A 27,952-nucleotide genomic window follows, 5' to 3' on the forward strand; every position below is an offset into this window, starting at 1 on the left:
GTGCCTGCCCTGGATAGATAAATAAGTAAATAAATAAATAAGAAAATCAAATTAGTAACTGGAGATATCTCTAATTGTAGAAAGGCAATTCTTTATTGCTAAAATGTTCCACTTGCCTGAATTAAAAACACTTTGATGCTGTATTCTTGTAAGTCAGTAGCTTTTATTCATAAATTCTTTTGATCTGCTCTTCGAATCTCCATCTGAGCCCAGATTTTGCTATTGAGAATCAGTTTCAGGCCGCCTTGATTGTGCATAACTGAACAGGAATATCAGAAGACAGAACCCTTTATTCCTTAGCCCTCCAGGGAAATTTGCCATGTATGAAAGCAAAAGAAATCTTCTTTGTCAAACTGTATTTTCATGATCAAGGCACAACTTGACTAGATTATAACTAGGTTTTCACACTGATTCTTTTTTTATGTTTGAGGACTTTTTTTTTTTAATTCAAATCCCATATTTATCCAAAAATCAGTTGCAATGGAGGAACCAACCAACTCTAAACATTCAGACAAAGCAATTAGATAAATGGTGGTGCAGCTACTGGTGCTAATGTTCTGTAACTACTTAGAGTATTGAAGAAAGATGTTTACTGATGTGAAAAGACTATCACTGTATACTATATAATTAAGATAAACATTACAAGTCACAAATCCTATAGTGAATGTATACATTTCTGTATACAGAGCACAAAATCCAGCAATATGCACTCTCTTTTAATCTCTAATTTTCAAATAATTTTTGAGTTGTAATAATAGTGTGCTACAAGAATGTAAGATTAATGTGTGTAGCTCCACACCAGAAATATACATTCTCTTAACAGATACTATCACAGCAAGATAGACCAAGAGTGATTTCACTCTTTTCCTTATTGGTCATCCATATTTTTCGCTTTTACAATCAGTGTGTATTGCCTTATAATGAAAACCTGTTTCACATACTTTTGGTAGGCAGTGAAGACTTTGGACGTAAGCCGGGGTACAGACCAAGCGGCAGCTGCCTTGGGAGCAGCACTCTAAGCTTAGAGACCTGTCTGCTCCTTACACAACTGAAACACTGTTCCCTTTCTCTTATTCTGAATTCTGACACTTACCCATTTTGTAGCTGGATAGCTGAAACTAGACAAATGCCCATACTCCTGGATCCAACCTCTGCCTGTGGCCTCCTCAGTTCACCCATTCACTCTGCTCAGGGCTTTGTGCTCACTTTGAATTTGGGTCTCTAAACAAAGCGCCCTTGTTTTCTAGTACATCCAACCCCTCTTGAGTTTCCCAGTCTGACTGACTCTAGATTCTGACTAATTCTCTGGAAAGAGGAATTAATAATCACGAGCCACTCTCTCCTTAGAAAATGACCCTCCATCCCAAGGCACACAGCAAGTTTAGAATGCTCTGGATAGGGGCCAGGTGGTGGCACACTCTGTGGAGTGCAGGTATCACCATGAGCAAGGACCTGGTTTTAAACCCCAAGTCTCTGGTCCACACCTGCAGGGGAAACTTGATGAGTGAAGTGGTGCCGCACCGCCTTTCTCTCTCCTTCTCTATTTCTCTGTTCCTTCGCACTTGACCTCTGTCTCCATCAAAAGAAAAAAAATGCCTAAGATAGGTAAGCCAAAGGGCAGATATTCTCTCTCTTAAGGCCCTGCCCTTCCCAACTTCCTATGCCCACATACTCTAAATACATACTTTTAAAAGATGTGAAATTATGCCCTTAAAATGTACAATCTTTAAACCAACTTCATCTTGATTAAAATATAACAATTATCATCTGAGTCCTTTAAATACTACTGCTACTATCATTTAAGTGCTTTGTATATTTTCACAGTTAGTAAGTTAAGCAATATTACTGTCCCCATCTTAAGCTGGTGCAACAGGGCAGAGAAAGATGAAGTAACATCTCTGAAATCACGAGTAAATCAGTGATGGAACCAGAACTGGAACCAACATCAGACAGGAAGCCCCTCAAGTGGATATGAGTTTTGGTGGTGAGAATTGTGTGGAACTGTGCACTCTTATCCTATGGTCTTGTCAATATTTCCATTTTATAAATAAAAAAAGGGAAACATTACATTCATCATTTTTAATTGGCAGAACGCAGAAACAAGGAGGAAAAAGTTAAACACAGGGTGAAACTTGGACTAGATATGGTCTGTTGAGGCCAGGTCAAAGGTAGGTGTGTGTGTGTGTGTGTGTGTGTGTGTGTCTGTGTGTATGTGTGTGTGTGTAGGGGTCGGGGTGGCACTGGGTTTTGATTGGGCACTGGGAAGCCAGTGAGCAAGAATCTAAATTAGTGGGCTGGGGAAACAGTGTAATGGTTATGCCAGTGACTTTCATGCTTGAGGCTCTGAGCTCCCAGGTTCAGTCCCCCCAGCACCACCATAAGCCAGACCTGAGTAGGCCTCTGGTATATCTCTGTGTATCTTTCTCTCTGTATCTCTCTTTCATTAAAAAAATAAATAAGTTAAATATACATACATAAAGAACCTAAGTTGGTGGTGAGATTAGTGTGCAGACTCTTATGGAAAGGTGAGAGATTGTACCTATGTGACAACTGTCTTGTAAATTATTTTATCTGTAAGAAAACAGTGAAAAGAAGGGAGACAGCATTATTTTCAACAGTCTGATTACAGTGACACATTTCAAAACACATCTCCAGAAAATCATTTGTGTCTATATTGCAATTTCACCCTGAGAAATAGTGGCTTGCTTTGCAGAAAGGCTCCTTACCTAGCCTTGACTGGAATGTTCTGCTGCCACTGCTTACTATGTCCTTCAGCCTAAGGGCTCCTCTGCCTCTTTCAGTCCAGGACTCAGAGGTTGTGTTGAATATGAAAAGTTTGCAGCTGATCTAAAGGACAGTTTTTTAAAGTACAGACTTGTAAAAAAGTGAATTCCACCCAATGCTCTGACACAATTATTTGTCTGATCTTTTGCCAGAATTAGTTTGTAAATGATTTGTAGACCATTCTTTGTCAGTCCCAGTTTGGGACGCCAGATGCCATTCTAGCTTCGCAGGCAGGAGACAGATGACCAGGGACTCATGGCTGAGCTGGAAAGCAGTATCTCCTTTATTAATCAGATACATCCTTTTATGCATCTCTTCACCGGAAGTGACAAGGGAAAGGAAATGACTAGGAGAGGGGGCGGAGCAAAAAAAAGAGCTCCAACAGAACACAGAAAGCTTCCATCTAACCAGTGGGGATTAAACCAGTACCCTGCAGGCAGGGCGGGACCCAGGTAAAACAGTGATGATGTAAATAGAAAGTAAGGTACATCTTTGAACTCTTCTGACAGCATCAGCATTATTGTCACCCCTTGATAATTAGAAGAAACACTGTATAGTTGGCCAAGAGATATATTGGCAATACATACATCAATTAAAGGACAAGGATGACAGCCTATGACAACCGTTATTAGAACCATCAAAAAAGCAAATGCAGTAAAACCTGAGGTTACTTACACCCCACTAAAATCCTAGGGGCCCTAGTCAGAGAAGCCCAGGATTTCCCTACAGATATGATGGGCCCAGACCTCTAGCAGATCCCCCCGCACCATAACTGTTACTTCCATCGGAACGTCATCACAAGCCCTCCTGTGGCCTCCCCAGGACCTGCCCTCACTGCAGAGCAGCAATGGTGGGGACTCCCCGCTCTCTGAAGGGAGGCTGATCAGCCTGCTCTGCCCCTTGAGGAAGACGGGTCTTGACACGAGAGCAGCCTGGAATGTCCCAGCTGTGGCCATGGACTGCGAGCTCAGACCGACAAGGACTCAGAGGTCACACAGGCTCCTGCACTAAATAGGAATAGATATGGGCCCTGGGTTAGATAAAGTAATAAACAGTTAACTGTATTTATATATTTTTGTTAAGTTTTGGGAGCTGTTCTCTACTCTAATCCAGTTTTCTAATTCTATTCTCAACTTCCCAGACAATATTTTTAGTCCACCTGCATATTAGCTATCAGGCTCAGGCAAAAATTACTAAAGTCATGGGCCCCTAGGAACATACCTAAAATAGACTTCCTAGCTTCTTCCCACCTTTAAATCCCTATTCTCATCTGCTCTATTCCCACTTTTTGGTTCCTGTTCATTAGTCATTTTGTCATGCTTTATATCATTGTTTTTCAGTCACCAAGTTCTAGATGCTACCATGACACCATTCTGACCTCCCTGGGAAGACAACCTCACCAATGTGTCCTGGAACCTCACCTCTCCAGAGCCCTATCCTGCCATCAACCAATTATCTTTTTCTGTTTCAAATGCTAAAAAGGAAACTTAGAAAAAGTTCATCACCTGACCCCACTAGGGAAAGATAAAAACAGGCTGGGGGGATGGATCCACCTGCCAACACCCATGTCCAGCAGAGAAGCAATTATAGAAGCCAGAACTCCCGCCTTCTGCTCCCCATAAAGAATTCTGGTCCATACTCGCAGAGGGGGAGAAATATTAGGGAAGATGACCAGAGGGCTCTGAACTCCAATTCCATCAGGACCCAGAGAAAGAAGAGAAAAAAAAACAGAAAGACACTAGGAAGTAGGAATAGGTGTAGGTGTGATTTAGAAAGGAAGAGAAGGCAGGACCACAGAAAAAATGGGCGGGGGGGGGGGGGTCAGGCGGTAGCACAGTGGGTTAAATGTACATGGTGCAAAGCACAAGGACTGGTGTAAGGATCCTGGTTCGAACCCCCGGCTCCCCACCTGCAGGGGAGCTGCTTCAAAGGTGGTGAAGCAGGTCTGCAGGTGTCTGTCTTTCTCTCTCTGTCTTCCCCTCCTCTTTCTATTTCTCTCTGTCCTATCCAACAATGACAACAACAACAATAATTACAACAACAATAAAACAAGGGCAACAAAAGGGAAAAATAAAATTAAAAAAGAAAAATGGGCATATATATATATATAGACAGATAGTTGTAGAAATAATAGTCAATGCATATCTGTGACCTTGGGATAACTACTGCACTTTCCAGTGGAAGGAATGCGGACACAGAGCTTTGGTGGTGTGGAATTGTATCCCTGTTATCTTATAATTTTGGAAACCAATATTAAATCACTAACAAAAAATATTTAAAAAATTTAAAAAGTGGGATGGGAAAAGAGTAAGTCAACTAGCTAAACAATTGCTTTACAAAGGAACTGATACTTACTTGAGTTTGGAGAATCAAGAGGAAATTTTAGAGTAGATTTGAATGTTTTTTCCTTGGTGGATGAATCATTTTCAAGTTGAGACTGGGTGGTTTTTTTGAGTACCCTAAGTAGAAAAAAAGATCATTAGTTAATATTCTCCCCAAATATGTCAATAAACCAATATTATCTTTGTTTTTCTGTTTCTACCTGATGAAAAACAAACCCAGCGGCTCCTTGTTTTGGACTTCCTCATGCTGATTATAGAACTCCTGCCAGCTACTGGAGAACCTTACTTCTGAGTCTCAGAAAACAGAGACAACATCCCACCTCAAACAGGATTGGATATCCCAGGGGTGATGGGAGAATCTTCAGTGGCCAGAAGAAGGCACTCCTGTTCCATACCAGCAGCAAACCAACCCAAGCCCAACACCCAGAGGCAGTTTAACCACTTTTAAAAAGTCAGTTTTCTTTTTTTAAATTTTAAAAATTTATTTTCCCTTTTGTTGGCATTGTTGTTTTTTATTGTTGTTGTAGTTATTATTGTTGTTGTTGATGATGTCGTCGTTGTTGGACAGGACAGAGAGAAATGGAGAGAGGAGGGGAAGACAGAGAGGGGAGAGAAAGACACCTGAAGACCTGTTTCACTGTTTGTGAAGCGACTCCCCTGCAGGTGGTGAGCCAGGGGCTCGAACCGGGAGCCCTACGCCGGTCCTTGTGCCTCACGCCATGTGTGTTTAACCCTCTGTGCTACCGCCCAACTCCCTTAACCATTGTTAAGGGAATGACTCTCTAGTGACTCATTCTTTCTATTTGCTTCATTAAGAGAAAATAAAAGTTACCCAAAGACGGCTTTGCTATGTGTGCAACCCAGGTTTGATTCTGGCGTCCACAGCCTTCAGAGATGTTCTCTATGGAAAGGCTTATGATTTTCACTCTTAAGACAACTTTTCTTTTAAAATATTATTTACTTACTGGATAGAGACAGAATTTGAAAAGAGAGAAGGAGAGTTAAAGACACCTGCAATACTGCTTCACTACTTGTGAATCTTCACCCCTACACGTGGGGACTAGAGCTTGAACCTGAGTCCTTGTGCATCATATATAATATGTCACTCCTCCAGGTGCACTCCCCCAACTTGTCATTTTAAACTGCATAGATGGGTCCCAGTATGCTGCAAAGAAGGTGTGTGCTTTTAAAAAAGGACTAAGTGGTTAGCCTGCTACTTATGTTACTGTAGTGCTTCTAGAGAATAGAGAGAATTGGAATACTTTAGAAGTTAAAATTTTAATTTCTTTTCCTTAAAAACATCAAGATTTTTTACATTATTTAGCTGGATATAAAGATACTCTGTTGGGGGTAGATAGCATGATGGTTATGCAAAGAGACTCTCATACTTGAGGCTCCAGAGGCCCAGGTTTAGTCCCCTGCACAGGCAAAAACCAGAGCTGAGCAGTGCTCTGGTTAAAATAAATAAATAAATAAATAAAATAAAGGTGGCATGATTTTTTCCCATTTCATTTCATTACACTGGAAGTGTAATGATTTATTCCGAAAGTACATGGCCAGCTAACGAGTGGGGAGGACACCCTGGCTCCCTCTATAGCTCCTTACTTAATTTCCCTTGTAAGTAAAATTTGAGATGTTCATAGAAAATGTGCACAGGTGCCTCCTCAAACCTAATCAATAGCTGCATTGGATAACTTGTTTTAATTAATTAATTAACTTAGTTTACCAGGGCACTGCTCAGCTCTGGTTTTATGGTGGTGTGGATGATTGAACCTGGGACTTTGGAGCCTCAGGCAGGAGAGTCTCTCTGCAGAACCATGATGCTGTCTACTCCCCCTTGCACAGTTCCTATACTTAGCTCTCTCTGTGCCCCCTAACTAGGTGCTAAGTACCTCTGGCCACAAAGGCACCTTCAGCTTTCCACTTTACCCACTTGCTTTTCAGCGCTTACTGTATATTAGAACTGCCTATGGCCTGGACTCAGTTACAGAAATTCTATAAATCTGACTGACTTCGGGAGATGCTCAGTATAAAAAATATTTAAATGCCCAGGATATGATCCCAATACACAGTCAAACTTGAAGCCAATGCCAGTGAGTAACAGAACACAGGAATTCAATATGTCCTTGTTAACGTCTGCCCTACACTGTGCCTGAGACATTGTACAGAAGCTGTGACAGATTCAATGCCAAGTGGAGGGTAAATCACATGGAATAAAGGTGCCCTGATGTGTTGCTGGGAGCACCATTCTGGAAGTTGAGATCCAAAATCAACAACTCTGGCTTTGCTGGAGTTTGCTTTCATCTTAGACATGACAGAGGGCACCTCAAAGCTAAGAATAGGGAGTCGGGCTGTAGCGCAGTGGGTTAAGCACAGGTGGCGCAAAGCACAAGGACTGGCATAAGGATCCCGGTTCGAACCCCGGCTCCCCACCTGCAGGGGAGTTGCTTCACAAGCGGTGAAGCAGGTCTGCAGGTGTCTGTCTTTCTCTCCTCCTCTCTGTCTTCCCTTCCTCTCTCCATTTCTCTTTGTCCTATCCAACAACGACAACAACAATAATAACTACAACAATAAAACAACAAGGGCAACAAAAGGGAATAAATAAAATTAAAAAATTTAAAAAAAAGCTAAGAATAAACAAACAGAACTCCAAAAAACAAAAACTATCTACTCTTGGCATCGGGAATTAGCCCAAGGCAGGTATACAATAACCCAGTTCTTAAAAATGATTGATTTATAAAATCCGTAAGAATCTTTTGATGGACAGTCCTTACACTCTGACCCTTCTGTTAGCCTGAACCCTTGCCCAGGTGTAAGGTCTCCTGAGAGTCCTCCTTTAACTGGTAGTCCTGAGGCAAGCCTGCCACCTGGGCTGCATCAGCTAGTGTTGGAGAGGTATGAAGGAGGAATGGACCAGACGGACCGTCAGCACTGTGCTTGGCTTCCACGTTGCTCCCTGATCCCCGCAGCAGACTATGCTCTGTTCTAGACATGCGTTACGAGGACTGAGAAGTGACTACCTCATGCAAACAGCGGCTCCGCATTCACTAAGGATGACAGAAGTGACAGTTGTGAATTTTTGCCCTCCAAGTATATATTCCCTTAGGGAAACAAAGTCCTTTGATCTTCCTCTTTGCGCTTTTTGGTGGATGAGCATGGAGTGGAGGGTGTAATGAGCAGAAAATGGCAAATGGATTTAAATGCATCTTGTCATGAAATGCTCATGAGACATGCATTACCTCACCCGCCGAGCTTCTCTAACTACTTTGGGATTTCATGGGTCTTCTTGGTTTAACACAAGTCAGAGCACTATTTAATATTTCTTATTATTAATGATGTTACAATTATATACTTCCTTCCCTCTGTAGATTTTTCTCTATTATTCAGACAACTGTAAGTCACTTCCTAGGAGAATAATTCCAGTTTAAAATAATGTGCCTCTCATCCCAGAAGGTAAGTAACAGGTCTCAATTTAACATTGTTTTAATTAATTTGTCTTAGTAAATCTGAAGTGATTTTCTGTATAGTAATAGAAATGTTTTCAAAGTCTTACCAGAACTCTTTCCATCATGTTTTCTCCAAATATGAAGTCAGAACTGCAGCTTTTAAAAGAATACATATCTTCATTTGCTTGGCAGCTAAAAGAGAGATATAAGCACATACTATTTAAAATATGAGTAGGGCCTGGGGGTGTGCAGGGTGGCCCACAGGACTTGCATGCAAAAGGGTCTAGGTTCAGGCCTTAGCACCACCATTAGCTCAAACTGAGTAGTGCTCTGGTCAAAATAAGACAAAATGTAGGGGTAACTTTATTTTAAACCTTTTAAGACCTTATTTTAAACATTTTAAACCTTAATAAGTGAAACTGTCATATGATTTAGTGATTTATTTAAGGCATACAACATCTAATGCTGGGTGGGAGTAGATGGCATAATGGCTATGCAAACAGACCCTCATGCCTGAGGCTCCAAAGTCCCAGGTTCAATCTTCTGCACCACCATAAGCCAGAGCTTGGCAGTGCTCTGGTAAGAAACCAAAAACAAACTAACAAAAATCTACTGCTGACTTGCTTATCAGAAGTTAATGAGATGGAAGGGAAATTAAGACAGAACTTACAGGGAGACACTGAAAATAACTGAGTGCCTGATAGTGTAAGTCTCAGAAGTTAATGAGAGATGGAAGGGAAATTGAGACAGAACTTACAGGGAGACACTGAAAATAACTGAGTGCCTGATAGTGTAAGTCTCAGGCTTCTCCGTGCACTGAGTGTCCTCACTTAGTGGGACTGCCCAGCCCTTGACTTTCCAGCCTCTCTAGTCTCCACTTTCTTCTCAATACGTCCTACCTATCAGTGGTCAGTGCTCTCTGGCAACCTGAGGTCACAATGGCATAGTCAAAACAACCCATTTTGTTAGCTACCCATTAGTGTGCATTGATTTTCTTTCCTTCTAAAAGGAGCGTTTCATGTTGAGGAACTTGAGGGCATGCAACCCCTTGCAGATAGCTGTGCCCCTCCCCCAGGGAACCCCCAGTGTGCACAGCTGGTGAATAAATACTCACATACCAACACCATGATCATGTGGGTCTATTTATGTCCACAGCTATTTTTAATCTTTTCCTAGGTTAAACATGCCTTCATGCCTGGTAACACTACAGAGATTAGCTTTCATTTTGCATATTTCTACTGCTTTGTTTCCATTCAGCTGATGTTAATCAATAATGAACAATGCATAAAATAACTAAAAAGAGGAGAAAAAAGAGAGCAACCAAGAAGTGTGTGTGTGTGTGTGTGTGTGTGTGTGTGTGTGTGTGTGTGTGAGAGAGAGAGAGAGAGAGAGAGAGAGAGATCTAGCAGCCAGGCAACTCATGCCTAGCTACACACTAGTTTATAGGGCCTGAAATATTCCCATCCACACCGAGACAAGAAAGCCAATACAACAACACACTGTTTAAACACCAGAGACACTGTGGAAAGCATTGTAAATTTCTCTTCTTTATATCAAACTGGAATCTTGACTATCTGTATAATGCCAGAAAGCTATTTTCTGTGAACGATGTTCCAGAAAGATACAAATGGTAGGGAGAAGACCCCCTTCCTGTCTCCTGCTCACTCACTCACCTGTCCAGAGAAGCACCTGGAAAACCCCATTTAGTAGTCAGTTGGACTGAAATCCTGATACTTGGTAAATTTTCACTTAGCAAAGAGGAATTTCCTGCAGCGTCCTGAAAGAAAAAAAAATCTGCCAAAACTTTTATGTAAATGGATTTGCTGTTGAAGAATCAGAAAAGGACACACATGTTATGTTCACATTCAAGTACAGTCTATTGCCTCACTACATTTTTGCAACTTTCCCCTTTATAATTGAATCTGAGAGCTAAGAACTATACCAGCAGAGCATGTGCCCTTCTCCAGCAAAGGTCAAAGTACATGCTTGCAACTGGCCTTCAGATTCTACTCTTAGATCGTCTAGAATCTTTTCTATTGCTTACACAATATGTGACTGTGAAATAATTCCAGGAAAGAGTTTGCTCTAATGCTATATACAGATTGGTTGGGAACACATACACTCTATAAAATTCACCTAGAGATGCCTTTTACCTGGTCTGTGCTCACTGTGCCAGGATCCTCCCAGCATCCTGCTTCCTAAGTCATCATAAGACAGAGAAAATTCAGGGATAGGAATAGCCAGTCAGATTTTAGGAATCAGTCCTACTCACACCCATAACACACTATTCGAGAATAAATGCTTGGTCTCAGCCCCCGGCTCCCCACTGTGGAGTGGGGGTGCTTCACAGCAGTGAAGCAGGTCTGCAGGTATCCATCTTCTTTCTACCTCTCTACCTCCTTTCCCCTCTCAATTTCTGTCTGTCATATCCAATAAAATAGAAAAGGGAAAAAAAGGGGAACAATGTCCAAAAGTCCTCTGGGAGCAGTGTATTCATAGCACTGGCTCCATGATAATCCTGGTGGCGTTAGATAGAGATAGATAGAGTGAGCGAGAGAGACAGAGAGAGAGAGGGAGAGAGAGAGGGAGAGAGGGAGAGAGAGACAAGATGACTACTGATCTAATTTGTTAACATTGGGTTGATGAAATTCTTGGTCTTTGAAAACTTCCAGGCGTATTGCACCAAAGTGAAAGACTCTGGGGTGGGTGGGTAGGGAGAATACAGGTCCATGAAGGATGATGAATGACATAATGGGGGTTGTATTGTTAAATGGGAAACTGGGGATTGTTATGCATGTACAAACTATTGTATTTACTGTTGAATGTAAAACATTAATTCCCCAATAAAGAAATAAATTAAAAAATAAATAAATAAAATAAGTAAAATATTAAAAAAAAAAAAAAAAAAGAAAACTTCCAGCTGTCCCTGTCCTCACAGGAAACCCTAGTTGTAGGTGAATGATGTCAATGTTTGGCAACCATGACAGGTAAAATAACAAATTTCAGACTTCCAGTCCTGTATTTCATTCCTCCCCAGTGCCTGCTAGACACAGCTAAATCTATAGCAGCAGACTATGACCCAAAGGCTCGCACCCAAACCCATCTGTACCCATGGGCACAATCACTGTCTCCTTAGAAGGCTCACAACCAAACTTCAGGGTAATGGCTCAGCAGGCAGAGCGCAGGACTCATGCCTGAGCTTCCAGTCTGACCCCTGGAGTGAGTTGCTGGACTGCTACTCTGGCTTCTGTCTTCTGTGAAGTCCTTTGTCTGCCTCACTATACACAGACAAAACCAAAACGTAACGGGTGACTCAGTGGCTATAAGTGAGGAGAGGGGACTCTCACCTATCCTCAGAGCCTTCCCAACTACCTGTGCAGAGTCCCTGACTCCGGTCACACGTCATGATGGGCTCCTGTCCTCAGAGCCTTCCCAACTACCTGTGCAGAGTTCCTGACTCCAGTCACACGTCACGATGGGCTCCTGTCCTCAGAGCCTTCCCAACTACCCTGTGCAGAGTCCCTGACTCCGGTCACACGTCACGATGGGCTCCTGTCCTCAGAGCCTTCCCAACTACCCTGTGCAGAGTCCCTGACTCCGGTCACATGTCACGATGGGCTCCTGTCCTCAGAGCCTTCCTAACTACCCTGTGCAGAGTCCCTGACTCCGATCACATATCACGATGGGCTCCTGTCCTCAGAGGCTTCCCAACTACCCTGTGCAGAGTCCCTGACTCCGGTCACACATCACGATGGGATCCTGTCCTCAGAGCCTTCCCAACTACCCTGTGCAGAGTCCCTGACTCTGGTCACATGTCACGATGGGCTTGCAGTGGATTCCTGGAAAGACGCTGGGGCAACCAGCTGGGGATGAAAAATATCCCTGTCCCTCTCTCTGACTTTTGACTCTGCAGCCTGCCTCCACATTGCTGGTCACCTGAGGCTATTCTAAAATGAGCAGAATCCCAGGGGCTCCACTGCCAGGGAATTTTTTACAATTTAGGACCCATCACAAGACTTGCTCTAGAAACGAGTCCAAAGGAAGAGGGCCAGCTTTGTCAGGTGACAGGGGTGTTTGTCCTCTCCTGCTGGTGCTGCTCCATTCTGGTCTCTAGATAGAAGCAAGGTCAGGCATCTTCCAGTTCAGAACCTGGGGATCCATGTGATCTGTCAGAGGGAGGATGGGAAACTGACATCGGTGTGATCACAACACATTTGCTTACTTCATGTTTTGCTTTTCCTTTGGTCTTGCAGGATTCCAATCATTGTGCTCAGATACTTTTCTTAATTTTTCACACCTTTGGGTTTGAGGTGGCTGCAATGTAGCAGGCCTCAGAACTTGCTCAGACAGTCTAACAGCATCTTGAAAGAACAGAATTAAAAGGTCAGTGTATTTTTACTGAAAGACTTCTTTCTCCCAATTTTTGACTGACTGAATGCTAACTTACTAAAGTCTTAATTAGATAAAGGTTAAATTATCACTAATTAATTAGTGAATAGTTACTTCCTGCCTAGATTCACCCAACAATTATTCATTTTAGACCATGGCACTTGGTTTGTGTATTTGGATATACTCATTCACATCCCGTCATTATACCTCCAGCACAGACATATGTACAGTGTAAGGTTTTTGAGAATGCCATAATTAAAGAAGCTACATACTTTGTTTTGAACTGCTCATGTTAGCTTTTCTTTGCAAAAGAGTTGGTGTCATGAAAACATTGTTTTCTTTACTGTAAGAAAAGTCAATACAAGTTATAAATCTCAGTTACAGTCTTGCACTAAACTCACCAGTAGATGTCACTATTAACACTCCAGTGTCTGGCACAGAGCTCAGAGAGATGGTTCTGTTACCATGGCCTGATCCCAGGAGGAGGATGCTGATTCTGTCTACTCTCAGGATACACATGTCAAATAGGTCACTAACGGAACAGGTGGCCTTCTTTAGAATCAGGACATAGGAAACTGGGGAGAATTCTACAGATTATAAAACCTGAACTGATAGTGAAATTTCTGTGTCCATTAATGTGTTTCTTGCAGAATGTTAAACAATTACTAGCAAATTCTGCCCCATTCAATTCTGCCCCATTCACAGAGATAAGTAAAAATGACCATTACCCTAGCTTCCCCCCTGAAGCATGTTTGTGGTAAAATAATGTGCCCACAAATATAGAATAATATATTATACATTTCAAAAAGGCCACTTGGTTGCAAATTGCAGAAATAGCATTTTTGAACACTTGATTAAGATGAGAAAAGAGTAAGAATTACATTTCCAAAGTAATAAATGTTGAGGTAGAAATGTTTCTCAAACTCAAGTATCAGTAAGGGGATCTTTGTTTTTGTTTATCTATGTGTTTATCTATTTTGCTGACAGGGTTCTTGCTGGAGCTCCATGTCTCCACAATGATTCCTTGGCTCTTCCTGCCAGCCATGCCCCCCCCCCCTTTCTGATAGAGACAAAGAGAAATAGAGTAGGAGAGTCACAGGGAGGGAGAGAGAGGGAGACAGAGAGAGAGAGAGAGAGAGATTGACCCTTCTTTCTGCTCCACTGCAAGTGAAGCCCTCTCCCCAACAGGTGTGTGTAGTGGGAGAGGTGGACTGTGTATGCTCCACTTTGGGTCCACTGCCCATCCCCGAATGCTCATTTTTAGATAAGAATGGATCTTAAAAGTTAGAGTGTTGGATTTGAGGTTCTAGAAACTTTTCTTTTTTAATTTCTAGAGGTTTTTAATTACCTGGCCCAGAAGGTAATTAAAAACTGGAAGGTTTTTTTTACTGGAATTTTTTACTGGAAGGTCAGTGAAGGATGAAGACCGTGTTCGTTTCTGGGATAAGGTTGACACTAAGAGCAGATTGCAAACTGAAGTCAGTCAGGAGTGGGTTTCTGTGCATCTTTTGATTAGAATATTTACTAATTCAGGAAAATTTCCATAGGATTGATATATGAAAATCTTTGTATTTTTATCAATAAGAATAAAGTATGCTAACAAAATTATGAGTCACAATTAACTCAATAAATATGTGAGTGTTTGCCACGTGTAAGCACTGCTACCAGGCATGAACAGGGCCTCAGAGGGCTCACAGGGAGATCAACATTCAGAGTTGTGTCATCAGGTAGAAGGTGATGTGATCTACTGCGAAAAGGATTTCCTGGGTGCTCTGATGTGGCGGAGAGAGGTAAGCAAAGTCACTGATTTACCATATGACAAAGCTCTCAGAACAATGTGTCTTTTTATATGACAAGCATCTGTTTGCTTGGTGGTCACGTAAGGCAACTGTCAGTTCTTTTAATTATGAAACTAATATATACACGATGAAGAAACACAATAAATTACAATGAGATGTGGAAAATCCCCCAACTACCTATAATCTTACACCAAAATAAACATTAGAAAATGGGGCTTAAGTACTTTGCATCTTTTTTTCCCACTGTTAACTGGTTGAAAATTTATGTCGGAACTTGTATACAATCCATACACTCTGTCTTCATGTAACACTATGTCACCAAAACAACCCACTGGGTTACCTTTCAAACACTGTCTCTTTGCAAAGTCTCTCAGTAATTGCACAGAGTAAGCACAAGGTGGACAGCCAACAGTTGAGTGGACACCTACCTCCTTGAGACTGAGAATCCAGAGCGTGCAAAGTAAAAGATGAAGATCGTGCACGTTTTCTCAGAAAGCCATGAGAATCTGCAAGAAAATCAATGTGGGGGTAGAACGGCATGCAATAGCCAATTATCCTCAGCCTGTGATCTGGGAGGGTAGCAGCTCTCTTTCTTTGTCTACATTTGATCACGTGCTAACTCCTGAAGCGTAGTTTTATTTTATGTATTTATTTAATTTTTTAAGTTTCTTTACTGGGGGATTAATGTTTTATATTTGACAGTAAACACAATAGTTTGTACATGCATAACATTTCTCAGTTTTTCCTATAACACTATAACCCTATAAGGCCCTCTGTCATCCTGTTTGGACCTGTACTGTCCCTGCCACCTACCCCAGAGTCTTTTACTTTGGTCCAATACACCAACTCCAGTTGGAAGCACAATTCTGAATGTTGGGGTGACTAGTTTGGCGACTACAGACTGATAGGCCTCCCATTCTAGCATGAAGAATCAGAGAACGAATGACTTGAACAAGAAATTGCGAAGGAATTCTGAGACTGTGACAAAAACATATTTGGGAAGTTGAGGGCCAGGCAGTGAAGAGTCATGAGACCTCAGAGGCGCCCATGTCAGTGTCCTCAGTGTATGTTATCTGCTAAAACAAAAGTCGATCTACTTACAAGTTTAAAAGTAAGTGAAGAAAACACTGGTTTCTGCAATGTGTGCCACATGCCCAGGCGTGCCTGCCTGTCGCTTCAGTTTGGAGCTAGCTGGTGCTGAAGTCCAGGAAGCAGACCATTACCTTGCTCTGCTGCCTCACGCGGGGTGTCTGTCCTCTGCAGGTCTATGGAAGGAAACAGATCTGCCAGTGAGAGCCCAGTGTTGGGTAGTTTTGCATCTCAAGCCAGTCTGTTCAACTAGGAGAGGACAAAGCAGCTTACTTTTCCTCAGGAGGCATGCATTCAAGAGAAAACAAAGTCTAACAGAGTGGTTTTGTATTACAGAGTTCCCTATAGTTCGTCTAAAATGAAGATTTTGAAACACTGAGGTGGCGCCAGGAATTGGCTTGTTCACAAAGGGGTTGGCCTTGAGTTTTGCTCTGGTTATGCTTCTGGGTAGTAGGGTAGACTATTTGTTAAGCAAGAATAAATTGCAAAGGAATGCCAATTACGCTAATGTCAAAATGCTACTAAGTACACTGCTGATCTTTGAAAGCAGCCGATTCAATATGACATAGAAAAGCAGGCAGTGTTCTTGTCTTGAATCAAACAGCCGGTGTAGAACCTACTTAATACACAATACTAGGCAAGGTCCATGGCAGGAGTCCAAAGAGTTTTAAAAAATGCTTACAGTTATTTATTTCTTTTGTGTAAAGACAGAGAGAAATTGAGAGAGAAGGGGGAGATGGAGAGGGAGAGAGTGGCACCTGGAGCCCTGCTTCACTGCTCACAGAACTTGCCTCCTGCTGGTGGAGAGCAGGGCTTGAACCCAGGTCTTTGTACTCTACTAGGCAGGCCACCACCTGACCCCCAGGAAGAGTTTTAAGCCTCCCAATCCTTTTCACTCTCCCTTTCCAAGTGACTCAAAACTACACGCATAATTTCAGTGAAAATGACATATTACTGGGTGGGGGAAAGAGCATAGTGATTATGCAAAGAGATTCCCATGCCTGAGGCTCTGAAGCCCCAAGTTCAATCCCTGCACCACCATAAGGCAGAGCTGTGCAGTGCTCTGGTGTTTCTCTCTGTGTCTTTCTCTGCATCTCTCTCAAAAATGAAATAAATAAAATACTTAAAAAATGACATATTATCTATCGTATCAAGAGGATTTCTAGTTTTCCTTTGCAGTCAAATTGCTGTTTGCAAGTCCCTATGATATAAATATTTTGCTTGGTGAAGGATGAGAGGATACGTTTAGACAGTGGTGATATCATTTAGTATAGCTAGCTTCTTGAAATACAGGCTTCTTTATGAAAAGTAAAAGTAAACAAAAACCCAGCTCAATCTTACCTTGAACATTTGTTCTCTCTTTTCAAAAACAAATACTGGTTGAACAGTGATAGATTTTTCTGTAAAAGATAAGGATCAGTAAAAATAAATCAAGCTGTAATCTGAATTTTCTCTTTAAAATTTTTTTATTTATCCATTCCCTTTTGTTGCCCTTGCTGTTTTCCTTGTTTTTTATTGTTGTTGTTACTGATGTCGTCACTGTAGGACAGGACAGAGAGAAATAGAGAGAGGAGGGGAAGACGGGGGGGGGGGAGAGAAAGACAGACACCTTTCTATCTAAAGAGACTTCTGCTTCACCGCCTGTGAAGCGACTCCCCTGCAGGTGGGGAGCCAGGGCTCGAACCAGGAATCCTACTCCGGTCCTTGCACTCTGCGCCACATGCGGTTAACCCGCTGTGCCACTACCCGACTCCCATAATCTGAATTTTCTAACATCAACTAAAAATATTTGGAGAGTTTTCCTTTGCATCTTTTGAAGACTTTAGATAAAATCCAGGCTAGTTTATGTGGATACTATAAATTGAATGTTTATTAATGATCATATTTGTAAAAATTTATTTGATTTTTGATAGAGATAGAAATTGGGGGAGGAGAGAGGGAGAAAGACCTATAGCACTGCTTTACTGCTCATGAAGCTTCCCCCCAGCAGGTGGGGACCAGGAGCTTGAACCCAGGTCCTTGCACAGGTCCTTGCACAGCATGAGCTCCACCGACTATGCCACGGCCTGGCCTCTATGGATGGTCTTAATAGTTAGCTGCAGAAGTAGACACTTGGGGAAGGTGATAGTAATGGTCCATTAAAAGTACATTCTATTTTAGGAAAACAAAATATAGAGTTTATAACTTCATGAAGAGATTATAGATGATAAACATCTCTATGATAAAAAGTTTCAAGGGTGGAAAACCTTATATGGAACCCGAGCTTCTATCTGGGCTCTGTCTCAAGGCATAAGTGGCATAGGTGCATTGCATGACCACTTCAAAGTCACAAGGAATAACTCATGTTCCCCTGACCACGTAACATGTCGTTACCTGCTAAGTGGCATAGGTGCATTGCATGACCACTTCAAAGTCACAAGGAATAACTCATGTTCCCCTGACCACGTAACATGTCGTTACCTGCTAAGTGGCATAGGTGCATTGCATGACCACTTCAAAGTCACAAGGAATAACTCATGTTCCCCTGACCACGTAACATGTCGTTACCTGCTAAGCCTATTTCAATAGTTAAATGATCAGTCTTGAAACAGTGTTCTGAAGTAGGTAAAGTGTGTCTTTGAGCCTGCCAACCTTACTTTTCTTTTACATTTTCTTATCACAGGTAAGATTACAGAAAGAAACTTATTAACTCTAGAATATATATGATAGTTTTAAATATGAGCATCTCAGAAGAAAGTATTGTTGTGAAGAACTTGGGCTCTGGTATCAGGCAGGCAAATGTTCAGTATAAGTTCCACCACTAGCTAGTTATGGACTTTGGGAGAGTGGGAATATCTGCACTTCATCTGGGAGAAGCAACTATACGAATCCTTGCCTTACAGATCTACTGTGAAGATTAGACAGAGTTTATGATTATGAGGAGAGAACAAAATACATGACTGCAAAATATACTGCAGTGATGTGTGACATGATCTGAGATGTAGTCAGTCCAGGCCTAGCAGACTCAGGAGGCAGAGTTATGTCTTGAGACAGACAGACAGAAGAGACAGGCAAGCAGACACCCACACACACACACACACACACACACACACACACACTCACACACACACACACCTTTATAGATTAAAATCAGCTAGGGGATGTATACGTGAAAGAAAGATACCAGCTGGCTTCATCTCTGTCTATCTCCATGCAGTGCTGGAATCACACCAGTCTCCCACACACAGTGCCAGTACCCTACCAGCTGGCTTCATCTCTATCTCCATGCAGTGCTAGAGTCACACCAGTCTCCCACACACAGTGCCAGTACCCTACCAGCTGGCTTCATCTCTGTCTATCTCCATGCAGTGCTGGAGTCACACCAGTCTCCCACACACAGTGCCAGTACCCTACCAGCTGGCTTCATCTCTGTCTATCTCCATGCAGTGCTGGAGTCACACCAGTCTCCCACACACAGTGCCAGTACCCTACCAGCTGGCTTCATCTCTGTCTATCTCCATGCAGTGCTGGAGTCACACCAGTCTCCCACACACAGTGCCAGTACCCTACCAGCTGGCTTCATCTCTATCTCCATACAGTGCTGGAGTCACACCAGTCTCCCACACACAGTGCCAGTACCCTACCAGCTGGCTTCATCTCTGTCTATCTCCATGCAGTGCTGGAGTCACACCAGTCTCCCACACACAGTGCCAGTACCCTACCAGCTGGCTTCATCTCTGTCTATCTCCATGCAGTGCTGGAATCACACCGGTCTCCCACACACAGTGCCAGTACCCTACCAGCTGGCTTCATCTCTGTCTATCTCCATGCAGTGCTGGAATCACACCGGTCTCCCACACACAGTGCCAGTACCCTACCAGCTGGCTTCATCTCTGTCTATCTCCATGCAGTGCTGGAGTCACACCAGTCTCCCACACACAGTGCCAGTACCCTACCAGCTGGCTTCATCTCTGTCTATCTCCATGCAGTGCTGGAGTCACACCAGTCTCCCACACACAGTGCCAGTACCCTACCAGCTGGCTTCATCTCTGTCTATCTCCATGCAGTGCTGGTGTCACACCAGTCTCCCACACACAGTGCCAGTACCCTACCAGCTGGCTTCATCTCTATCTCCATGCAGTGCTGGAGTCACACCAGTCTCCCACACACAGTGCCAGTACCCTACCAGCTGACTTCATCTCTGTCTATCTCCATGCAGTGCTGGAGTCACACCAGTCTCCCACACACAGTGCCAGTACCCTACCAGCTGGCTTCATCTCTGTCTATCTCCATGCAGTGCTGGAGTCACACCAGTCTCCCACACACAGTGCCAGTACCCTACCAGCTGGCTTCATCTCTGTCTATCTCCATGCAGTGCTGGAGTCACACCAGTCTCCCACACACAGTGCCAGTACCCTACCAGCTGGCTTCATCTCTGTCTATCTCCATGCAGTGCTGGAGTCACACCAGTCTCCCACACACAGTGCCAGTACCCTACCAGCTGGCTTCATCTCTGTCTATCTCCATGCAGTGCTGGAGTCACACCAGCCTCCCACACACAGTGCCAGTACCCTACCAGCTGACTTCATCTCTGTCTATCTCCATGCAGTACTGGAGTCACACCAGTCTCCCACACACAGTGCCAGTACCCTACCAGCTGACTTCATCTCTGTCTATCTCCATGCAGTGCTGGAGTCACACCAGTCTCCCACACACAGTGCCAGTACCCTACCAGCTGGCTTCATCTCTGTCTATCTCCATGCAGTGCTGGAGTCACACCAGTCTCCCACACACAGTGCCAGTACCCTACCAGCTGGCTTCATCTCTGTCTATCTCCATGCAGTGCTGGAGTCACACCAGTCTCCCACACACAGTGCCAGTACCCTACCAGCTGGCTTCATCTCTGTCTATCTCCATGCAGTGCTGGAATCACACCGGTCTCCCACACACAGTGCCAGTACCCTACCAGCTGGCTTCATCTCTGTCTATCTCCATGCAGTGCTGGAGTCACACCAGTCTCCCACACACAGTGCCAGTACCCTACCAGCTGGCTTCATCTCTGTCTATCTCCATGCAGTGCTGGAGTCACACCAGTCTCCCACACACAGTGCCAGTACCCTACCAGCTGGCTTCATCTCTGTCTATCTCCATGCAGTGCTGGAGTCACACCAGTCTCCCACACACAGTGCCAGTACCCTACCAGCTGGCTTCATCTCTGTCTATCTCCATGCAGTGCTGGAGTCACACCAGTCTCCCACACACAGTGCCAGTACCCTACCAGCTGGCTTCATCTCTGTCTATCTCCATGCAGTGCTGGAATCACACCAGCCTCCCACACAGAGTGCCAGTACCCTACCAGCTGGCTTCATTTCTGTCTATCTCCATGCAGTGCTGGAGTCACACCAGTCTCCCACACAGAGTGCCAGTACCCTACCAGCTGGCTTCATCTCTGTCTATCTCCATGCAGTGCTGGAATCACACCAGTCTCCCACACACAGTGCCAGTACCCTACCAGCTGGCTTCATCTCTGTCTATCTCCATGCAGTGCTGGAGTCACACCAGCCTCCCACACACAGAGCCAGTACCCTACCAGCTGGCTTCATCTCTGTCTATCTCCATGCAGTGCTGGAATCACACCAGCCTCCCACACACAGTGGCAGTACTCTCTCAGCTTTCTTGGCTCCAGAGCTGGTTCTTTATCAGTTGTTTTTATTTAATCATTTATGTAATTATTTAAGTATTACTTTTTTTTAACCCCCCCACCATCTATAGAGAGTTACTCATTGCTGGGCTGACAATTACAGAGTTAGACAAAGTCCAGGTAAGCTACTCACTGCCCCTGTGTAGGCATTTTTAAAGTTTGTGACGAGAGTCAAAGCAATTTGTGTTTGCCGGATCACTTAGTACAATTTTCTTCTGTTTAAGTCATTTTGGAAAACAAAGCAATTATCTTCCTATATATTTGATTTATCAGTTCTCTATAAACGTGCACATCTGTCTTTGTCTATATCCATCCCTCCATATGAATACATAAAGATTTGTTATCTACAGGTTGCTCTGAAGAAAGTAAAATGTAGATCTATTTTGTTTTTCCACTCCAGTTCCATATTTCGTGCAGTCCCCCAGCTGGTCTGGTAGGTTTCTCTGAGGCCTTTCTTTCCCCTTTCCCTCAGGAACCATGGCTCAGGTAACTTGATTCAACTCAACAGGCCCAGCATTTGTCACTCAGCTTTGTGTAGTCACTGCCCAGATAATTGTTAAAGAGTAACAACCACCTACAAGATGCAATTGTGCTGGCTTTGTGAATACATGGGAAGAGGTACGACCCTCTGGGTTAAAACATCATGTCAGCGTCCAGCATGGAGGGTTGAAAGGAAGCCCTAAGTCTGGTCATGCCCTCTACAGAGCCACGTGCCAATCAGTCATGCTGAGTGTACTGAAAGCAGATGGAAACGTGGTCCATCTGAGTTTAGGCCAAAAGTGGAACTCATAGAGCCTCAGGGAAAAATCCACAGCTGAGCTCCACTCTTGGGGGCTAGCAGCTTTGCTTTCCCGCACCACTGTTGGGTTTTGCAGAGCAGTAAGTTTCAAATATAGCTTGGAGCGGCCACCAAGGCCACTGCACTGAGCGAACAGACTTAGAATGGTCACTGGTCGAGCAGCACGTTCCCAGCATCCCTGTCAGCCCGGTGACATGTTCCTTGCTGCCCTCTGTCAGCATGGACTGCATCAGCTCACTGCCACTTTGGGGCTCGTGGTTTCTGTGGGCAGATATTTTGAGAGTTGGCTGTGGAATAATATGGTTTCTTCCAAAACATTCCTTTGCAAAAAGGAAAATCAAAAGCTTCAGCCAGAGAAAGGAGACCCGACTTCTAGTCTTGTTGGCATTTTAGGAAGGATGTCATCATAACGACATTTCATGCTTCCAGTAACGGGGAGGCCATTAAGACAGTCTGCTTAAAATTAAAAGGATAGTAGGATGCTTCTGGGACAGTATATTTCAATTCTCAGGGTCACTGACAATATAACCTCATACTGCTGGCTGGAGCTGGGGAAAAAGTCTTAGAAGCACACGTGTCATCTGAGTTGTGAGAAGGCACCCAAATGGCGGTGCCTTGTGCTTGTGATGTTACGCTCTAGTTTGAACAGAGATTTATAATCATGAAAGCGCGAGTGAGCAAAGGGCTGGCAGGTAACTTGCCTGAATAGTGTGCTTACTTGGCTTCTGCTACCTTGGATGAAGCTTTGGTGCTGTGGCACCCTTTCCTCTGTCTGTCTCTCTGTCTCTGTCTTTCTGTCTGAAGAAGTCATCCTGGAGTGGCTGTCTGTCTCTCTGTATCTTTCTGTCTGAAAAAGTCATACTGGAGTGGTGGAGTCCTGGTGACAACACACAAAGCTCTGAATAGTTGAGCCGACTGACAGTAAGGATTCACCTGAAGCGATCTCACGCGTATGAGCAAGAACAGTCTACAGCTGTGAAGCTAAGGCTGTAGCAGGTCTCACGCGTATGAGCAAGAACAGTCTACAGCTGTGAAGCTAAGGCTGTAGCAGGTCTCACGCATATGAGCAAGAATAGTCTACAGCTGTGAAGCTAAGGCTGTAGCAGGGCTTTATGATGACATCAGATGGACTCACAATCTGCTGGGCTAAGAGCAATGTGAGAACAGTCCGTGTGAAATGAATCTATTTTTGTTTACAAATCAGGCAAAAGAACAGTTAGGACCTGTGCACAGAAGGGAAGGCTAGGAGACTATCCATTCATATTTACAGCAGTTATCTGCAACTGTCTCAGGCTATCAGGAGTTACAGGCCACATGTACCATCTTTTCATGCTCCATTCACCAGTTTTCTATAGGAAATAAGAAATCAGCAGCTGGGGTGGAGGGACATAGCTGTAAACATTTCAAACAAAACCAGCAATGAGCAGAAACCTATGTTGCACTGGTTACTAACAGAGGAGATGCTCACACACACACACACTCACACACACACACACACACACACGCACTCACACTCACACACACGCACTCACACACCACACACACACATTCACACACACTCATACACACCACTCACACACACTCACATGCACTCACACACACTCACACGCACACACACTCACACATACTCACACACACTCACACACACCCACACACACACACACCACTCACACACACTCATTCACACACACACACACTCACTCACACACACACACTCACACACACACACACTCACTCACACACACTCGCACACACACACACTCTCACACCACTCACACACACGCAGACTCACACTCACACACCACTCTCACATTCACACACACTCTCACACATGCAGACTCACACTCACACTCTCACACATGCAGACTCACACTCATGCTCTCACATGCATACACACACAGACACACACACACTCACACATGCAGACCCACACTCACGCTCTCACATTCACACACACACAGACTCATACTCACACACACCAGGTAGCTCAAAGTCACTTATGTGAGCCCTGGAAATACAGAATGATTTCCCAAGTCTCCACTGCTTTCAGTTAAGGTCTCTTCTGCCCACCGCATGCTAAACTCGGTACATCCCGCTGTGCTTTTGTGTGGTTCCAGGAACTGATACAGGGAGGTGGCCTGGTACCTCACACAATTGTCAGCCACCTTAGGAGCCAGACTTCAGTGTTGGGCCAGAATTCAGCGTGCCAGTGTTTCGGGGTGTCTCTCTCCTTCTCCGGCAGGGTGGCCTCCAGGGGAAAGGTAACGGGCTGGTTCTTTCTCACTCACGACAGGGGTGACACGAAGTAAAAGACACCAGGGGACTCGTAGCGTGTCTAGAATCTGAGTGCTAGAATCCCAGAATCCTAGAGTCCGTTTATTATCAAAGTGGACATGAGTTAAATAGAAAAGCAATGAAGTGGGGCGGGGGCGCAGCAGGTTAAGCGCACGTGGCGCAAAGCATAAGGACCGGCACAAGGATCCCGGTTCGAACCCCGGCTCCCCACCTGCAGGGGAGTCGCTTCACAGGTGGTGAAGCAGGGCTGCAGGTGTCTGTCTTTCTCTCCCCCTCTGTCTTCCCCTCCTCTCTCCATTTCTCTCTGTCCTATCCAACAATGACGACGACAATAATAATAACTACAACAATAAAACAACAAGGGCAACAAAAGGGAATAAATAAATATTTAAAAAAAGAAAAGCAATGAAGTTAATTATTGTTGAAATATGACAGAAATTACAGGTTTTTTAACAGTCAGCATGCCCCCAAGGTAGGGGGCTGGTATGACAGGAATTGATGAGATACAAGACAGTTATTCTCCATAACACAAGCAACTTAATTATCCAAAGGTATTTGAGAGAAGCATAGGGGTTAAACCCGTAGGGTGAGACAGAGAGAAGATGAATATCAAAAGGCCATATAGTTTGGAATTTCTCTTGTCTGGGGTCTGAGGGGTGTGATGAAGTGTGTGATAAGGTGTGTTCTTCTGTGATCAGAAGGTGACTTTGAATGAGTGAATCTGCGGCCATGTGGCCTGCAGTTAATGGAGGGAAGTACTGTGGTATCTGTGGGCCTGAGAGTCGAGAAGGAAAGAACCAAGTCTGAGTTTCCCCCCTTATGCTCACCTTGGTTGAGAGAGACTCACCAAGAGGTTATCTTCTCAGACCTCCATCCAAAGATGGGGGTGGTTCTCCCTAAGCTCTATCAGGCTCACACATGGTCCCAACACCAGTGAACTCTAAAACTGCATTGGTAGAAAAATAAAAAGCTCACAGCTTAAGTCCACACATGCAGCCACCACAGATGACCGAGAATTTAGCCGTGCCTGGGATCAGTCTTTCACCTCACGGGGCTGATGATGTCGCCCACAGCCTGTCCTTGCTGCCCCTGACAGAACAGGCTGGAGGGGCCAACCTGCTTATTCATGTCAGCCATCTGCCACTAATGAAGGCAGCTGCTGGCTAGTGGGTCTGAAACTTTACAAGGCTGATGGAGTCTTTAAAATGACGGCAAGGCACATAATTCAGTCTGAATCTGTGCCCAACAAATCAACTAAAGCACTTTTCCTTACCTGTCTCCAACTATTTCTGGACCATAAGAGGGAAAGAGCCAAGAATATATTTATTTTTCCAGTGAAGAAGTGAATCAGAAATTCAGATCGCTTCTCGGCCTTTTGGCTAAGATCAAGTGTAGAAATTCAGACAAAACTAGGTAAACCTAAGTTGCAAAATTTAAAAAATGCAGTGCTGGGTAGGGTAGATAGCATAAGGTTCTGCAAAGAGACTTTCATGCCTGAGGCTTCATGGTCCCAGGTTCAATCCCCCATACCACCATAAACCACAGCTGAGCAGTGCTCTGGTAAAAAATAGAGAAGAAAAAAAAAGTGCAGTGCTATTGCTAGCAGGACAGGACAGTCTCCTGTTAACTTCAGCTTCCAGGTGAATCCCCTGTGAGTGTCAGCCCCTCCTGAAGGGGTGTTTTGAATTAACAAAACCTAGTAGGATCCAGGAAAAAAGCAAGTGACTAGAAGGTTATGTGCACAAGGTTCACAGCGCCGAAGCAATATACAGCCTCGACAGTCCTGCACAGCTTTTAAATAACTAGCAGTGAATCCAATCCACCCCCCACACACTGAGTTTCCAGAGGAAGACCACATGCATTTCTCTGCAGAGCTGTCCCAGCCCATCAATCCTCAGACATGGACAGGAACTCATGGCACGCCTGACCACTAGCCTTCATGACTCACCTTGTGGCTGGTCCTCACAGGTGTGGAGACTGCCTCTCCCTTGCAGTGTAGACATGGTGCTGGCAGTGTGACAATGATCCTGGCTCTCTAAGGCTTTGGCTTCTCTTAGCCTGCCATCCAAAATGATCTTCGAGACACCCAGAACCACAGAGGGTCATGCAGATAATGTGTTTGCACAGGAAACATTTATTTCTTAATAATCTGCAAGTTTTCTCCAGTTATGATTCCGAAATATTTACCAGTATAACTTTCCTACATTTGAAGACCAGTTCGCTTCCATAAAAACATAACTCAATTTTTCTTTCATTTCAAAACACATTGAAACATCCCCCCTTATGGTAAAAAAAAAAAAAAAAAAACCCCTGCAATTTAACTATTTCTAACAGATTACAGCTCAGACATTTTTTCGTTTACTCCTGCAGACATAAAATTCAAAGCCTCAAGTAGAGAAGCCTGCCAGAGTAACACCCACAAAAAACAAACAAACAAACAAACAAAAACGGCTGTGAGTCAAACCCAGTGGTTTCCCTGCCTGGGCTTCGGATCTTGAGGCTGGAGAGAGGCGCCAGGAGGGAGCTGATTAGCATAAGGAGGCTGCAGATCTTGAGGCTGGAGAGAGGCGCCAGGAGGGAGCTGATTAGCATAAGGAGGCTGCAGATCTTGAGGCTGGAGAGAGGCACCAGGAGGGAGCTGATTAGCATAAGGAGGCTGCAGATCTTGAGGCTGGAGAGAGAGGCGCCAGGCAGGAGGCTGATTAGCAGAAGGAGGCAGTGACCAGAGCAGATTCTAAAGCCGCAAGGCTTGTCCTCACAGTGATCGCACAAGTGAGTTCTGTTGTGTTGTTTTCACTGAAACAAAAGCTCAGAGCAGGGTGGAAACTCATTTGTACCTGCAAACTTCCAAAGCTGTAGCTTGACTGATAATGAGCTTGTGGATGCGCACTGCAGGAACTTTCTGTAAACATCAGTCTTCAGAGGGGGCCTTACATAGCAGCCAGTGCCAAGGTCACCAGCTGGAGTTCTGGAAAAAAACAAAGGTCACTTCTTGTTCTCAGAGGCCTGGTTCTGGTTCCCACTAGACTGTTAGAGCCCGAGGCCTGAGATTCCCTTTGCATAACCGTTATGCTACCTACCCTGCCTCCACCGGTGCTTCTTGCTACTTCCAGGTCCAAGATGAAGCGACTGCAGTCTCCTTGTTCTGAACTAGTGTACTCATGGAAACAGTAGTTGGCATTTACCTGAAAAGCTCGACTAGTAGTCGATTTCATTTCTCCTTAACAACATAAATCCCAGCACCTTTTGCTTAACTTAGGAGCCAGCTACAAAGTGAAATCTTGCTGACGGCAGATTCTTCCTCACGGATTCAGAGAGGCAGGGGCCAG

The 27,952-nt window shown here is 44.1% G+C and overlaps 1 protein-coding gene across 1 annotated transcript; it reads right to left on the reverse strand.

The window, feature by feature from the left end:
• Window positions 1–37: 37 nt before the first annotated feature.
• RANBP3L (RAN binding protein 3 like) lies at window positions 38–27,949 on the reverse strand. Its single transcript, XM_060191915.1, is given in 15 exon segments — window positions 38–259; window positions 2,727–2,847; window positions 4,227–4,258; window positions 5,140–5,233; window positions 5,235–5,243; window positions 8,680–8,764; window positions 10,246–10,339; window positions 12,785–12,835; window positions 12,838–12,966; window positions 13,234–13,304; window positions 15,101–15,266; window positions 15,984–16,017; window positions 17,191–17,249; window positions 26,572–27,591; window positions 27,704–27,949. Coding segments are annotated over 14 exon segments (1,161 nt in total). The 5' UTR covers window positions 26,627–27,591; window positions 27,704–27,949; the 3' UTR covers window positions 38–98.
• Window positions 27,950–27,952: the final 3 nt, after the last annotated feature.

This window comes from Erinaceus europaeus, chromosome 5, assembly GCF_950295315.1.
Source record: "Erinaceus europaeus chromosome 5, mEriEur2.1, whole genome shotgun sequence".
Classification (NCBI taxonomy): domain Eukaryota; kingdom Metazoa; phylum Chordata; class Mammalia; order Eulipotyphla; family Erinaceidae; genus Erinaceus; species Erinaceus europaeus.